Source organism: Eptatretus burgeri, chromosome 1 (assembly GCF_056783735.1).
Source record: "Eptatretus burgeri isolate ZD-2024b chromosome 1, Ebu_testis_v1, whole genome shotgun sequence".
Classification (NCBI taxonomy): domain Eukaryota; kingdom Metazoa; phylum Chordata; class Myxini; order Myxiniformes; family Myxinidae; genus Eptatretus; species Eptatretus burgeri.
In genome coordinates this window covers 72199238-72213315 of record NC_140961.1, presented here as the reverse complement: position 1 = coordinate 72213315, position 14078 = coordinate 72199238, and the positions used below count along the sequence as shown (strand labels likewise).

At 40.8% G+C, this 14078-nt stretch overlaps 1 protein-coding gene across 3 annotated transcripts in view; it reads right to left on the bottom strand.

The window, feature by feature from the left end:
* NDEL1 (nudE neurodevelopment protein 1 like 1) overlaps positions 1-14078 on the bottom strand; it is an 83452-nt gene that overhangs the window by 3016 nt on the left and 66358 nt on the right. For all 3 annotated transcript variants that reach the window (XM_085887872.1, XM_085887857.1, XM_085887864.1), the window contains 2 exons: positions 12077-12168; positions 4382-4524 (listed from right to left, as the gene is read on the bottom strand). In XM_085887872.1, the coding sequence (XP_085743998.1) occupies positions 4382-4524; positions 12077-12168 (235 nt within the window). The remainder of the gene's footprint in view (positions 1-4381; positions 4525-12076; positions 12169-14078) is intronic.

Sequence of the window (14078 nt, the reverse complement as noted above, 5' to 3'; positions counted from 1 at the left end):
ACTAAATATCTTAACAACCAAAGTTGTCCAGGTCTTTTTGGAACACCCTGTATTTGGAACACACCAACCTCGAGCACCATAAGAAGGCCACATGATTTACCCTGGAAATACCTGAAATCCATGCATGGGCAGCTTCACAGATCATGTTCCTCAATTTAATCAATCAGCTGACAGACAGCCTGCTTTTCAGGCATTTCGAAGTACCTCGATACTCTGCAGTACAGTGCTTTAAGTGCTTTTAATTAAAAATACATTCCTACTCTGGTCATGTTTTCTTAAAGTCAATGGTCAGATGGATGATGCCCTAAATCTCAAAAGGTCAGGGTCATTTCTCATACATTCAATACTGCCAAGCGACCAGTCTTACTCCACAAGTTATCTGCCAATGGGATCCCAAAAATAGTTATCAGATTTTCTCAACGTATAGAAACCGGGTCACGCAACGCCGTTGTCCTGTGCTCTACATCTTGAGGTTGGCATGCAGGGCCATATTTAGGTATGTAGAGGCCCTGGAGCATGTGCTCCACTGGCTCCGCCCTAAATACAGCCCTGTTGGCATGGCACAGGGCAACACACTAGACCCAACCTTGCTTTTTATCCATGTACATAAATGACAACTTTGCTTCCAAAGAATATTCTACATCATTTTGCTGATGCCAGGTCAAGTTCAGCGACCCTATCAAGTTACAGTACATAATCACAGTGTTGCAACTTCCGTGACGCCGATGAGCCATTTCCTGCTGAGGGAGATAATAATAAACGAGAAAGGCACTCTGCGACGTCGACCGATATGCTCCGCCCACATTACTACATAATTTTCCAAACTTGAACCAAGTTTGATTCAAATCCCTTCAGCTGTTCTCAAGTCTCACATTTTTACCTGACAAAACCTCTGACCTTTACCTCTTGATGCCGAAATCCAATCAGTTCATCTTTGCATCATAATATATACTTATACCCAGTTTGGTCAAAATCCCATCACTGGTTCCCAAGTAAGCACGGTAACAGCATTTTTACCTAACAGGACCTCTGATCTTTGACCCATCATCCAATCAGTTTATATTTACATCATTACCTCCCCACTGAAGGTGGAGGTTATGTTTTCACCACTGTCTGTTTGTTACTTGCAAAATCGAAGATTTGCAAGAATGTTGGTCCATTGACTGTTATTCTGTCTGCCTGTGTCAATCACCTACAGGTCACAATTTTAAACCGATCGTCGTGAAACTACCAAGCTGTAGAGGTAGTCACAACCGAGAAGCCGATTGATTTCGAATTTCCAAAATCATCATTTTCATCTCATTGACTTGAAAATTAAACAGCAATTGCATAGTGCCTCACTGAATTGGGAAACAAACGATTTGAGGTCAAAAGGTCAACTCAAGGTCAAACTTCGAAAATCATCAATTTGAAAAAACATCAACTTTCATCCGATCAACTTGAAAGTTAAACAGCAATTGCAAAGTGCATCACCAAATTGGGAAAGCAACTATTTTGAGGTCAAAAGGTCAAAGGCCAACTCAAGGTCAAACTTCGAAAATCATCAATTTGAAAAAACATCAACTTTCATCCGATCAACTTGAAAGTTAAACAGCAATTGCAAAGTGCATCACCAAATTGGGAAAGCAACTATTTTGAGGTCAAAAGGTCAAAGGCCAACTCAAGGTAAAACTTCTAAAAGTCAATTTTCATCTGATAGGCAAATTCTGTTCAAATTTAAAGTCAATCAGGTCACTGAAGAGGTGTCTGTATGTCTCTGTGTGTCTCTGTCTCTCTCTCCAATTTGAAAAAACATCAACTTTCATCCTATCATCCATCACAATTGCCCTTTAATAGTCCCTTTAATAGTTTATTGCCATAATATCATAATTGCCCTTTAATAGTTTATTGCCATATCACAATTGCCCTTTCATAGTTTATTGCCATAATATCACAATTGCCCTTTAATAGTTTATTGCCATAATATCACAATTGCCCTTTAATAGTCCCTTTAATAGTTTATTGCCATAATATCACAATTGCCCTTCAATAGTCCCTTTAATAGTTTATTGCCATAATATCACAATTGCCCTTTAATAGTTTATTGCCATAATATCACAATTGCCCATAAATTGTCCCGTCAGCAAAGCGACAGATTGTCTTTGCTTGCAGAAAAACAAAAAACATGGTCAGTCCGTACATGAAACCATGTGACTACATGTGTTTTAATTACGGACTGTTTGAATGGCAATTGCACCCTGACTTAACACACGTACGTCTATTAATTACGTACTATTGGAATGTACTTCTCGACTTTTTAGACTGCTAAGAACCCTTCCACCGTTGAATACCCTTTAAGACCCGTAAGACTCCAAAAGACCCAGAGGACCCAAAGACCCCAGATGACCCAAGAGACCCTAGATGACCCAAAATCCCCAAGGACCGATAAAACCCTGATGACTCAGAAGACCCAAAAGACAAAATGACCCAAAAGTCCTGAAGCATCCTAAAGACCACAAAAACCAAATAGACCCTGACAACCCAAAGGTCCCTGAGGAGCCAAAATACCCAGAGGAGCCAAAAGATCCCAAGGAACCAAAAGACCCCAAGTACCAACAAACCCCTTAGACCCTTTTAACACTTTAGACACCTTTAGATCCCTTCACCCTTTTGACCTTTTCTACCCTTTTGTCCCCTCGAAGCCTCAGACCTTAACACCGTTCACACCCCTTGCATCCTTCAGACAAAGCTGTGAGTTGGTATGCAATTGGAAGGCAGTGTTAACTGTAGTGGGTAGCTCAAGCTAAGGCATTTTGTCTGTCTTTGTCTGAACTAAGAGGGCAGGCAAAGGGGCAGGGGTGTGCATGAGCGTATGGGGGGGGGGGGAAATAACACCTGCAAGTAACATTTACAAATGGGTTTGCTAACCCCCTTTCCCCCTCCGAGCTGCCACTCTGGAAGTGAGGCCAAATTAAGCCATTGGCCCAATAGAGTTCATTGTCTATCTCACTACTTGTTACAACCCTGTGAAGATAGTTTATCAGTGTCCTGGAGGAAGATCCATTGGTTTGACAAGAGGTGATTTCTCCTGCATGCGACTAATGGCAAAACTCAGGTTTAACAGCAACTGAACAACCAACACTCCCAAGAATATTATAAAATCCATCCTGTTTGGTGGCAGAGCCATTAGGATATGGGGCTACCAGTAATGATTGTCGACTTGACCTTGTCACAGCACAGCGTAACCCGACAGGCGAAAAGTACCACAGGCACATTTTGCATAATGTTCCACATTTTGACAATCACCCACCTCTCACAAAACCTGTATTCATGGATGACAATGCCAGACCCAACCATTCTCACGCATTTAGCGACTTCTTGCGAAAATATGCCATCGCGACATTGCCATGGTCAACGAGGAGTCTTGATTTAAATCGAGTGGAGCACATTTCAAACATTCTTGGGCATAGAATTTGGAAAATGGATCCTCCTGTGTGGACTCTGGCATATGTGGAAATTTGCTTTGCATCAAGAATGGCAACAACTTTACTCCCATCTCACAACTGAACCCCCTTATTCCCTTCTGTCAATTCTTACAGTGCTCACCCCCAACCCCCCGTCATAGCTGTATCGGTCCCTTTTTGAAATTGAGGAACACACAAAGCTAGCTGAGCGATGGCTCCAAAACATAGTTTACTAAATAAATTATTAAATGCATCCTTTTAAAAAGTCTTAATTTTTTTGTTTCTTTTTACATTGCTACAATGTTAATAAATTATCAAATGCATGCAAAAATAGCATGTGGGATAAAGACAGAAGAGACCACTGTAATTTTACATGATTACAAGGAGACCAGTAGAAAACGAACAAATGGATATAGCAATATGGGATTTGAACCTAGGTTACTGGCATAGTGAATGGGTCTAGACGGTAATACCAACAAGGCCAACCAAATCGAGCATTGCATGATGTCACAATTTTTTAAAATAATAAAGTTATTAAAAGGCTCGCATCATCACCGCTGTGGGTGGGAGGGGGAGGGGAAATTGTTCAGAGTGGGCATGCATGATGAGCGCTTGCTTTTTGGATGACCAACTATCAAAATGTGCATTTCATCATAAAGTCCCTCGGCAACCGATGACTATTTTGCCTCCAAAATGAACAGAACGCATGGGGAACAAGAAAAACAGCAAAATGAGGAGAGTAGTCAGAATTACGATGATAAAAATATAAAGAATGTGGCAGAAATCTCAAAATAAAAAAATAAATAAATAAACGGTTTCGGAACAAAATCTTTTGCCAAACGCTTGAGGTTGTAAATAAATGGACAGTCGAGTTAAAGGCAACAAACATATGGCAGTTTATACGTTTCCAAAAAGCAGTGATCTGCTGTTCAACTCACCCTTTATCGAAAATTGGGGATTGTGGTGCGCTGTTGTTAGCAATCTTAGTCAGGCTGCTGTAGCTGCTGCTTGTCGGAGTGCTCGGCTTGCCTTGTTGTTCGCGTATAAAGCTTCTACAGTTCGCTAGCTTTGTTTCCAGTGCCTGCAAAAACAGACATCACCACAATAATCATGCATCTGTTTTCAAGCTTGTGTTTAGTTATATTTAATGCAACCAAGGCAGTCATTTAAAAAAAAAAAAAAATTCGAAAAAAATGACATTAGTACACCGAATGTATTCCTTCATTAAATAATAAATTTCAAACCCTCAAAAAAAAAAAAAACTACATAATAAATAAATAAATATGCGAGCAAGGCAGTTTGGTATACAAATGGAACTTTATGAAATTTCTGTTTTCTGAAAACAAAGTCAACAGTTTTCTGGAAAACAAAAGCATCATTTATCTTACAGCTGCGTGAAAACAAAATATTTGAACAATTTCTTCGAAAAGCCTGAGCAAAATACAAAAGATAGGCCGTTACAACTACAGATAATTGTACAAAAAGCAGGCTTAATAAAAACAAACATACATTATAAATAATTGTTCATATCCATTCGAGGGATTTAAAATTCAATATTTGGATAAGAGGGGTTCTAAACGTGATAATGCAATGGGAGAACAGAAATATAGTTACTTGTCTGCTGAAAGCATTGCTTGGGTTTTGTAACCAACAGTACATGCATGGCACGCTATGTAACAAGCAGTCCAGGTACAGATGCCGAAAGCATGCAGTCATGCAGTTCAAGCATAGTATAGAGACTGTAAGCATGCAAGGATCCCCAGAAGGTACAGACAGTTTGATTATATCCAATAATTATGCCAAGGCTTAAAACTGCATTTATTTTTGTGATCTTTTCTTTGTCCATCAACTTTAATTGAAACTTCCTCTTTGATTATCCAACTGTTTGGAACGGTATTGTATTTGACCCACCCGTCCCCTCCCTCCCTAAGGTCTCTCACTGCAGGATGCACACTGTCCGACAGTAAACCACTTCTGGTGAAATTCCCAGAAACCAAACTCACTGCTCATCTTCACTCATTTGTTCCTCTTTTCTCTCATCTGTGGAACCGATATCCTCAGTCTATTCAATCTCATTATTCACTAAAGGAAGCCTGGTGGTGGCTTAATGGTTAAGGTGGCTGCCTTAAGATCTTAGGGTCTTCAATTTGAGCCCCTGTCGGCCACTTAATTAACACAAGGTGGGTTGACTAAGCCTGTCATCCTTTCGAGGTCGGCAAAATGAATATCAGCTTACTGGAAACAGGGGACACTGCATCAACGGCACAGCCGTGCTCCCAGAAATGATGCAACCAGCAGCCATAGGCTGCAGACGAGATAATAATTCACTGCAGGGCCACAGGATGGCTGAAAAATCTCAGGTCATCCTTCATCCATACTCATGATCATGATCTTTTGTACCCTCATCAACCCTTCCCAGGCACATCCCTTGCTTTCCAGGTTACGTTGTTTTCTCCCCTCTCCCTCCATCCACATTTCCGTTTTTTTGCCCCCTTGGTGATTCATTAATGGTTTTCCCTTCCTCTTCTTTCAGACCCCTTCTTACTGTGCTTGAGTTTATATCTAACTTGTTCACATCCTTTATCCGCCACCCTCTCCCCTTGCTCTCATTTTCCCCCTCATCCATCCCACTTCCGAGTGTCCCGCTGTGTATTCCTAAACCTTAGCGTCGGTATGTTTCCACACTTCCCACTGACTTCCGACACAAAAACAAATTGGAGAGTTCATAGAACACTGTACTGCACGCAGTCTTGAGAAAAAGGACGTCGGAAGGGTCTTTCCAACTCTTGCTTTGTATTTCTGAGCACAATCTATGTTAGCTTTATTCTTGAACTTTGAATACAGTCGCGATGGCAACCATGCAAAGCCGACGAGTCAAACGGAACAGTCCAGAGCTAAACCTTCTGCCAACTCTTCTCAAAGAAATTTCTGATTTTGGAATGATCTTCGAGAAAAAGATAAACTTAACCAAACAGATCTTTTTAAGAAGTTTGATCTGTTGTTGCATCGCTTGGCACGGCTATCTTGTCTGAATCTCACTGTTACTCCACCCTCATAGCATGCGGCAAATCTGAATGTTCGAGACGGCGTAACGTTTTGTCTAAGTACTGCTAAATTGTAGGCTTTTGGAAGTGGAGACAATGTGATTTGTGTTCTCGTGTTCAAGTGGATCATTTAATTGAAATCTAAAAGTTTTAAAGGCTGTAGTTTTTTAAAAATCAAAAAAAAAAAAATCAATAAAACAATCAAATTGTAAGTTTAGCACCATTGATGCAGTGTCTTTTACACCATCTTCTTGAACACATTAAATTAGTTATTCGTGCATGTTGTTTGTGTCCATGATGCCCCTAAAAACAGTAAATCTCTTGTTTGGAATGATTTTCAAATTTTTGGGACTGCCAGACAAACAGACAGAAAGAATCGTTTCAGCACGAGTCCGCATACGCGTTTGGGACACGACGCCGTACAACTTGCCAAATTCAGGGGCAAAGTACTGCGAAACTGCCGATTCGTGTTCTAATTTGTGTTCAAAATATAAAATTAAATTTAATTCAAATAGTTCCTTGACCACAGAAATTGACTGACAGCGTGAACAAATTTCCTGAACCATGCTTTGCACTGTGTGTATGGGATAATAACATTTACCTTTACCAATTTCCATAAACAGATTAAAAAAAAAAAACAATGTTTGAAAGTACGTATGTCTGTATATCTGTATACAGACATACGTACGTATGTCTGTATATCTGAAAGAAAGGCTGTATGTCTGTTACGATACTGTATTTGAAAAAAATTGTGGTGATGATGGTTGAAAAACCAAAATCGCCATTCAAGACTGGTCTTTCATGGAAACCTTTCCCAAATCCAAATGACCATTTCATAGTGCCCCTTTTGGATTGTACTCATAGTTGATGCTACCCGGTCTGTAGAGATATTTCACTGATATATGAGGACATTGGAGTGCAATGCCTCCTATTCTTGTTCTCCAAAACAGGGAAAGATTTTCGAATGAAACAGACAGATACCAACATCAATCTTTATTTTACGATGGTGCACATTAATTTCTCAACATAATCACCACTGAGCTCCACACATTTCTGCCAACGTTCAAGTAGTTTCGTGATGCTGTCACGATAGAACTGTGCATCCTGCTGACTTAATCAGTGCTTCACAGCGGCCTTGACATCATTATCGGCAGAAAAATGTTCTCCACGAAGGTGTTCCTCAAGTTTGGGGAAGAGATAAAAATCTGACGGAGCCAAGTCGGGGCTGGTGATCATTTGTGGTGGGACTCCATTTACAGTCTCTCACTCTCAGGATCGCAATGGTGCATCCAACTCACGTCTACAGTAAGTCATCTCAACTCTTCATGCTTCACAGCACTGACAACGTTATGCTGCCCTCTGCCATCTTGACTAATGTAGCCCCCCCCCCCCCCCCGAGTTAATACTTGTTGGAAGTACCTTTGACAGCAATGACAGCTGTGAGTCTGTTGGGATAGGTCTCTACCAACTTTGCACACCTTGATTTTGTAGTGTTTGCCCATTCTTCTGTACAAAAACTGTTCACACTCAGTCAAGTCACGTGGGGAGCGTTGATTGACAGCAATCTTCAAGTCATGCCACAGATTTTCAATTGGATTTAGGTCAGGGCTCCAACTGGGCCACTCAAGGAAATTTATCTTATTGTTCCTTAGCCACTCCAGTGTAGCTTTGGCTGTGTGCTTCAGGTCGGTGTCATGTTGAAAGGTGAACTTCCGTCCCAATTTCACCTTTCTTGCAGAGGGCAGCAGGTTTTCCTTTCGGATTTTTCTGTGTTTTGCTCCATCCATTTTCCCTTCTACCCTGACAAGTGCCCCAATCCCTACTAATGAGAAACGTCCCTATAACATGATGCAGCCACCATCATGCTTCACAGTAGGGATGGTGTTCTTTTGGTGATGTGATGTGTTGGGTTTGCACCAAATGTAATGTTTTGCATTTCGGCCAAAAAGTTCCATCTTGGTTTCGTCAAGCCACAAAACCTTTTGCTTCATGGCTTCAGAATCTCCAGAGTGGTTTTTTTTTTTACACACCTCAAACGGGACTCAAGGTTGGCTTTTTTCAGTAATGGCTTCCTTCTTGCCACCCTACTGTACAGGCCAGACTGGTGGAGTGCTTGGGATATTGTTGTCACATGCACATCATGACTAGTGTTTGCCATAAAGGCATGCAGCTCTTTCAAAGTTGCCATTGGACTCTTCATGGCACCTCTGATCAGTCTCCTCCTTGCTTGGTCATCCAGTTTGGAGGGACGGCCTGATGGAGGCAGGGTCTTGGTGGTACCATACACCTTCCACTTCTCAATGATTGTCTTGACTGTGCTCCAAGGGATAATCAAGGCCTTTGAAATATTTTTTATCCCATCCCCTGATCTGTGCCTTCCCACAACTTTATCCAGGAGGTCTTTTGAAAGCTCCTTTGTGCTCATGGTTGTGTTTGCTGTGAAATGCACTGCCCAGCAGAGGAAACCTACAGGAACAGCTGAATATATTCCGAAATAATCAGAATCACTTCAACTTAACACAGGTGGAGGCCAATTAACTTGGTGTGTGATTTTGAAGGTGAGTGGTTACACCTGAGCTAATTTACAATTGCTATTATAAGGGTTTTTTTTATCAGGGACACTTATCAGGGACACTTATTTATCAGGGACTTTTATAAGGGACACTTATCCAACCAAGATATTCTATTTTTATATTTTAAATTAATTATCTGACATTTGTAGAATTTGTTTTTCACTTGGAAGTTGTGGGTTACAATGTGTAAATAAAGGTGGAAAAAGTCTCATTTAATGCAATTAAATTCCAGGCTATAAGGCAACAAAAGGTGAAAATTTTGAAAGGGGGTGTCGACTTTCTTTTGGCAATGTATGTATGTATGTATGTATGTATGTATGTATGTATGTATGTATGTATGTATGTATGTATATATATATATATATATATATATATATATATATATATATATATATATATATATATATATATGCCCATCTCTGTAACAGCAACAGTAATAATCAAAAAGCAATCTTTGAACAATGTGAATGAATGGTTTTATCAAAACATAAAGCCATAAAGCTGATTTGTGAACGATTTGCAAGATAAAAACAATGCAACATTCATAAAAAGATCTTAACTGATTTGATATTGCATGCATCAGATTGCTTATGCTACATGCTGCCATTTAGTGTTCATAGCTGTTTTTTTAGTTCATGACATCACTGTCTTTCCTGAACTGTACACCTGTTCACTTTCTTCAACCTTGTGGCATGATAGCTTGAGCATTGCAGTCGGTTCACTGCAGTGTTGACTATTTCATGCTTATACCTCATGTTACCATTCCAAGTTGCAGGCCCTTTGAAGCCTCAAGAACCAACCCACTCTTGTCTGTTCATTTAAGGCGCTGTCACACCTTGACGATTTACCCAGCGTATGCCGACTTATGAAAAATTTGTCTAAAACGCCGGCATACGTCGAATACTTTATGGGTAAGTTTTGAATACGTTAAGAGCACGCTGAAAAACACTGCCATACGTCGTAGTACGCTGGCTTTCATCGTTGTACTTTGCGGTTGTCCTCAAATTTTAGCATGCTTGGAATTTCCCGACGTATGCCAGCGTATGACTCACACGTTCCGCATACGCTGGCCATAAGTTGTAGGCACGTTATGCGATCGTTGACACACGTCGACACACGTTACTTGTAAGTTACTCATAAGTCGAAACACGTCGAGGTAATGTTTAACTACCCGAAACTTATTTCTAACCTACGAGTAACGTGTTGTAGGCACGTTACGTGATCGTTGACACACGTCGACACACGTTACTTGTTAGGTACTCATAAGTCGAAACACGTCGAGGTAATGCTTAGCATACCCAAAACATTTTTCTAACCTATGAGTAACGTGTTGTAGGCACGTTATGCGATCGTTGACACACGTTACTTGTAAGTTACTCATAAGTCAAAACACATCGAGGTAATGCTTAGCATACCCAAAACTTTTTTCTAACCAATGAGTAACGTGCTTTGAACCTATGTGTAACGTACCTCCAACGCATATTGACGTATGTAGACGTATTTGATTGACGTCTTCTGGACGACCACAGAACTTACTGAACGAGTTTCTAATTTACAGCTTCCGTATAATGGCGTATTGGCAGCGTTTAAAAAAAAAAAAAAGAAAACAACAATAACTTCCGATATTTCGTCACGTGCCGTTACGTCACGTCCAATTACCTCTTCAGTTTGCTCATGTCTTATTCTTAGTTCCTCCTCTGTGAATATTTTCTGTTTGAGGATATTGTCACGTCGACGTCGAAACTTAAAAGCAAATGTACGAATATATTTTAAAATTCGTGATAGACTAAAAAAAATTACAAATAATAAAACAACAACAACTTCAGATATTTTGTCACGTGCCTTCACGGAGCCAAGGAGAAAAAAAGTTTCGGGTCTGGTAAACATTACCTCGACGTGTTTCGACTTATGAGTAACTTACAAGGAACTTGTGTCGACGTGTGTCAACGATCGCATGACGTGCCTACAACTTATTCCCAGCGTAGCGGAACGTGCGAGCCATACGGCGAGTACGTCGTAAAATTTTCAGCATGCTTGAAATTTCACGACGTACGAGACGTACCACGAAATATGACAGCACACTTCATCGTTTTTCAGCGTGCTCTTAACGTATACACAGCTTACCCATAACGTATTCGACGTGTGCCAGCTTGGTTCGGCAATTTTTTCATAGGTCGGCATACGCTGGCTAAATCGTCAAGGTGTGATTGCGATGTTGACACTTCCAATTCTCAGGCGGTTATGATTTAAATCGTTGAGCGGCACGTTTTTAACAGGCTACGCCACGAGTTCGTTGGCGATACGTGCAGCGCGCTATGCCCAAGTTAAACTATCGTTGGGCATAGGTTGTGAACGTCGAGAACAGGCTAAGCATTTGTTGGTATAAGTTATCTATAAGACAACGAAACGTTCTGTGTCCGTTACCAATACGTTATGCATACGACCAACACGTTATGAATACGACCAAAACTTAAAAAAAAAAACATCAAAATTTCAGCGTACGCCAACGTTTTACATACATTTTTATACATTGCCATTGCTGGCTAAATCGTCAAAGTGTGACAGCACCTTTACCACCTGGACTCAAACGGTGGAGGTGTAAATGACAGGCGAGGCCCATTGTACACTGGCTTGAACATTGGTGGCCTGCTTGCTTACTTGATCTGCCTTATGATGTCAATATCACGAAATAATTTGTGTTGAACTGTCCAACATCTGCTCACAGCATACGAGTGAAGCCAGTGTGCACGATCGACCTCACCGACAGGGTAGGCCGATAACATACCACCTCCATTCCCTGATACTCGCAACAGCTTCCATCTACACACCTCACCACCCACCGACCCATCCATCCACACCCCCCTCAACCATTTTCCAACAATTATGATCAATTCAGTTTATAGAAGCAATATTAAATTATTTTCTCCTCAAATGTTAATAAAATATTATGTGAGTCACATTAACTGAAGCGAGAGAGACCATCCAGCAAAAGTAAACTCCAGGGATCACAACTCACCCCAACTTTCCTCAGAAGGTCACCAACAAGGTTAAGAGCAGAGATTCTTGCCGAAGGTGTGAGCGGAGTGTTTCCATAACCATTTGGAAGTCCTAGAACACAAGTTACAATGCTGAATTCACTCAACTCCCAAGATGAACAGCCACTGGTTTGAATTAGCTGCTTTAAAATGAGACAGCAGAGAAATTGTTGGTGTGTATACTGTGTAGTGTGTGGTCTAAGATACTACAAGATCAGACAAGGAATGTTTCAATTGATCCAAATAAACTAAACTGAAAACTGAATGATTTACATACTGTCGTGGCCAAAAATATTGGCACCCTTGCACTTTTTTTTTTTTTTAATATCTCACAATTTTCTCGAAAAAAAAGTTGAAATTGACAAAAGTATTTGGTCTCCACAATTCTTTATTTCACTGTTAATATTACAGAACCTTTGTTTTTGATTCAGAACTTAATGTCCTTTTAAATCAGAAAATATAAAGAAATGGCATTGACAAAATTATTTACACCCTGGACTTAATATTTGGAAGCACAGCCTGTGGACAAAATAACTGCAGTCAAGCACTTCCTCCAGCCATGAATGAGCTTCCCCCACCTCTCTACTGGCAGTTTGTCCCACTCTTCTTGTGCAAACTGCTCCAGTTCTCCAAGATTTGAAGGGTGCCTTCTCCAAACTGCTGTTTTCAGATCTCCCCACAGGTGTTGAATGGGATTTATATCTGGACTCATTGCTGGCCACTTCAGAACAGTCCAGTGTTTTGTCTTGAACCATCCCTGGGTGCTTTTTGAAATGTGTTTGGGTCATTGTCCTGCTGCAAGACCCATGACCTTCGACAGAGACCCAGTTTTCTGACACTGGGTTGAACATTGCGCTCCGAAATGCCTTGGTAATCTGACGTCATGATACCATGCACAGGTTCAAGGCACCCAGTGCCAGAGGCAGCACAGCAATCCCAAAACATCACCGAACCTCCTCTATGTTTGACTGTAAGGAAGGTGTTCTTTTCTTTGAAGGCTTCATTTTTTTTCTGTAAACATAGAGATGATGTGCTTTACTTAAAAGCTTTAATTTGGTCTCATAGGTCCAGAGGACATCCTCCCAGAAGGATTTTGGCTTGTTCAGGTGCGTTTTGGCAAACTCCAGTCGTGCTTTCTTATGTCTATCTCAGCAGTGGGGTCCTCCTGAGTTTCCTACCATAGAACCCCCCTTCATTGAGTTGGCGGCGGATGGTGTGAGCTGTAACTCTTGTACCTTGTGTCTGAAGGTCAGCTCGAATCAGTTTGGCAGTTGATCGAGGTGATTTCTTCACCATTCGAACAATCCTTCGCTGCAATCTTCGATCAAGTTTTCTCTTGCGGCCACATCCAGGGAGGTTGGCTACGATGCCATGGGCCTTAAACTTTCTGATAACATTGCGTACGGTGGACACAGGAACATCAAGGACTCTGAAGATGGACTTGTAGCCCTGACATTGTCCATGCTTAGCTACAATCTTGTGTCTGACCCCGTCAGACAATTCTCTGGTTTTCTTTTTCACCATGCTCATTGTGGTACACACAGTGACACAAAACAGCAGAGTGACTCCTTTTCTCTATTCAAACTGGTTGAATGAGGGATTTTTATATTGCAGGCACCTGCAACTCACCAAAGGTGAGTTTAATTCCAAAGTAAAGGAGAATCACCTGCTTGAAATCTAATTATTTCTAACAACTTCTAAAAGGTGCCAATAATATTGTCCAGGCCATGCTAGGATATCTGTGTGAAATAAGCTAAGATTTAGTAATTTTTTCAGCTTTCTTTTGTTTTGTTCTGCTGCAAACCAAAGAACTACATATGTGGATACCAAAAGAATTTTCTGGAAGGAATGGTGCATTATTTGAAAAAAGTGCAAGGGTGCCAATATTTTTGGCCACGACTGTAACTTGAGTGATTAAAAATGTACCAAGAACACAAATATGATAAAACAAACCAAAAAGCCAGGCAAACAAGGAGGCCAGTA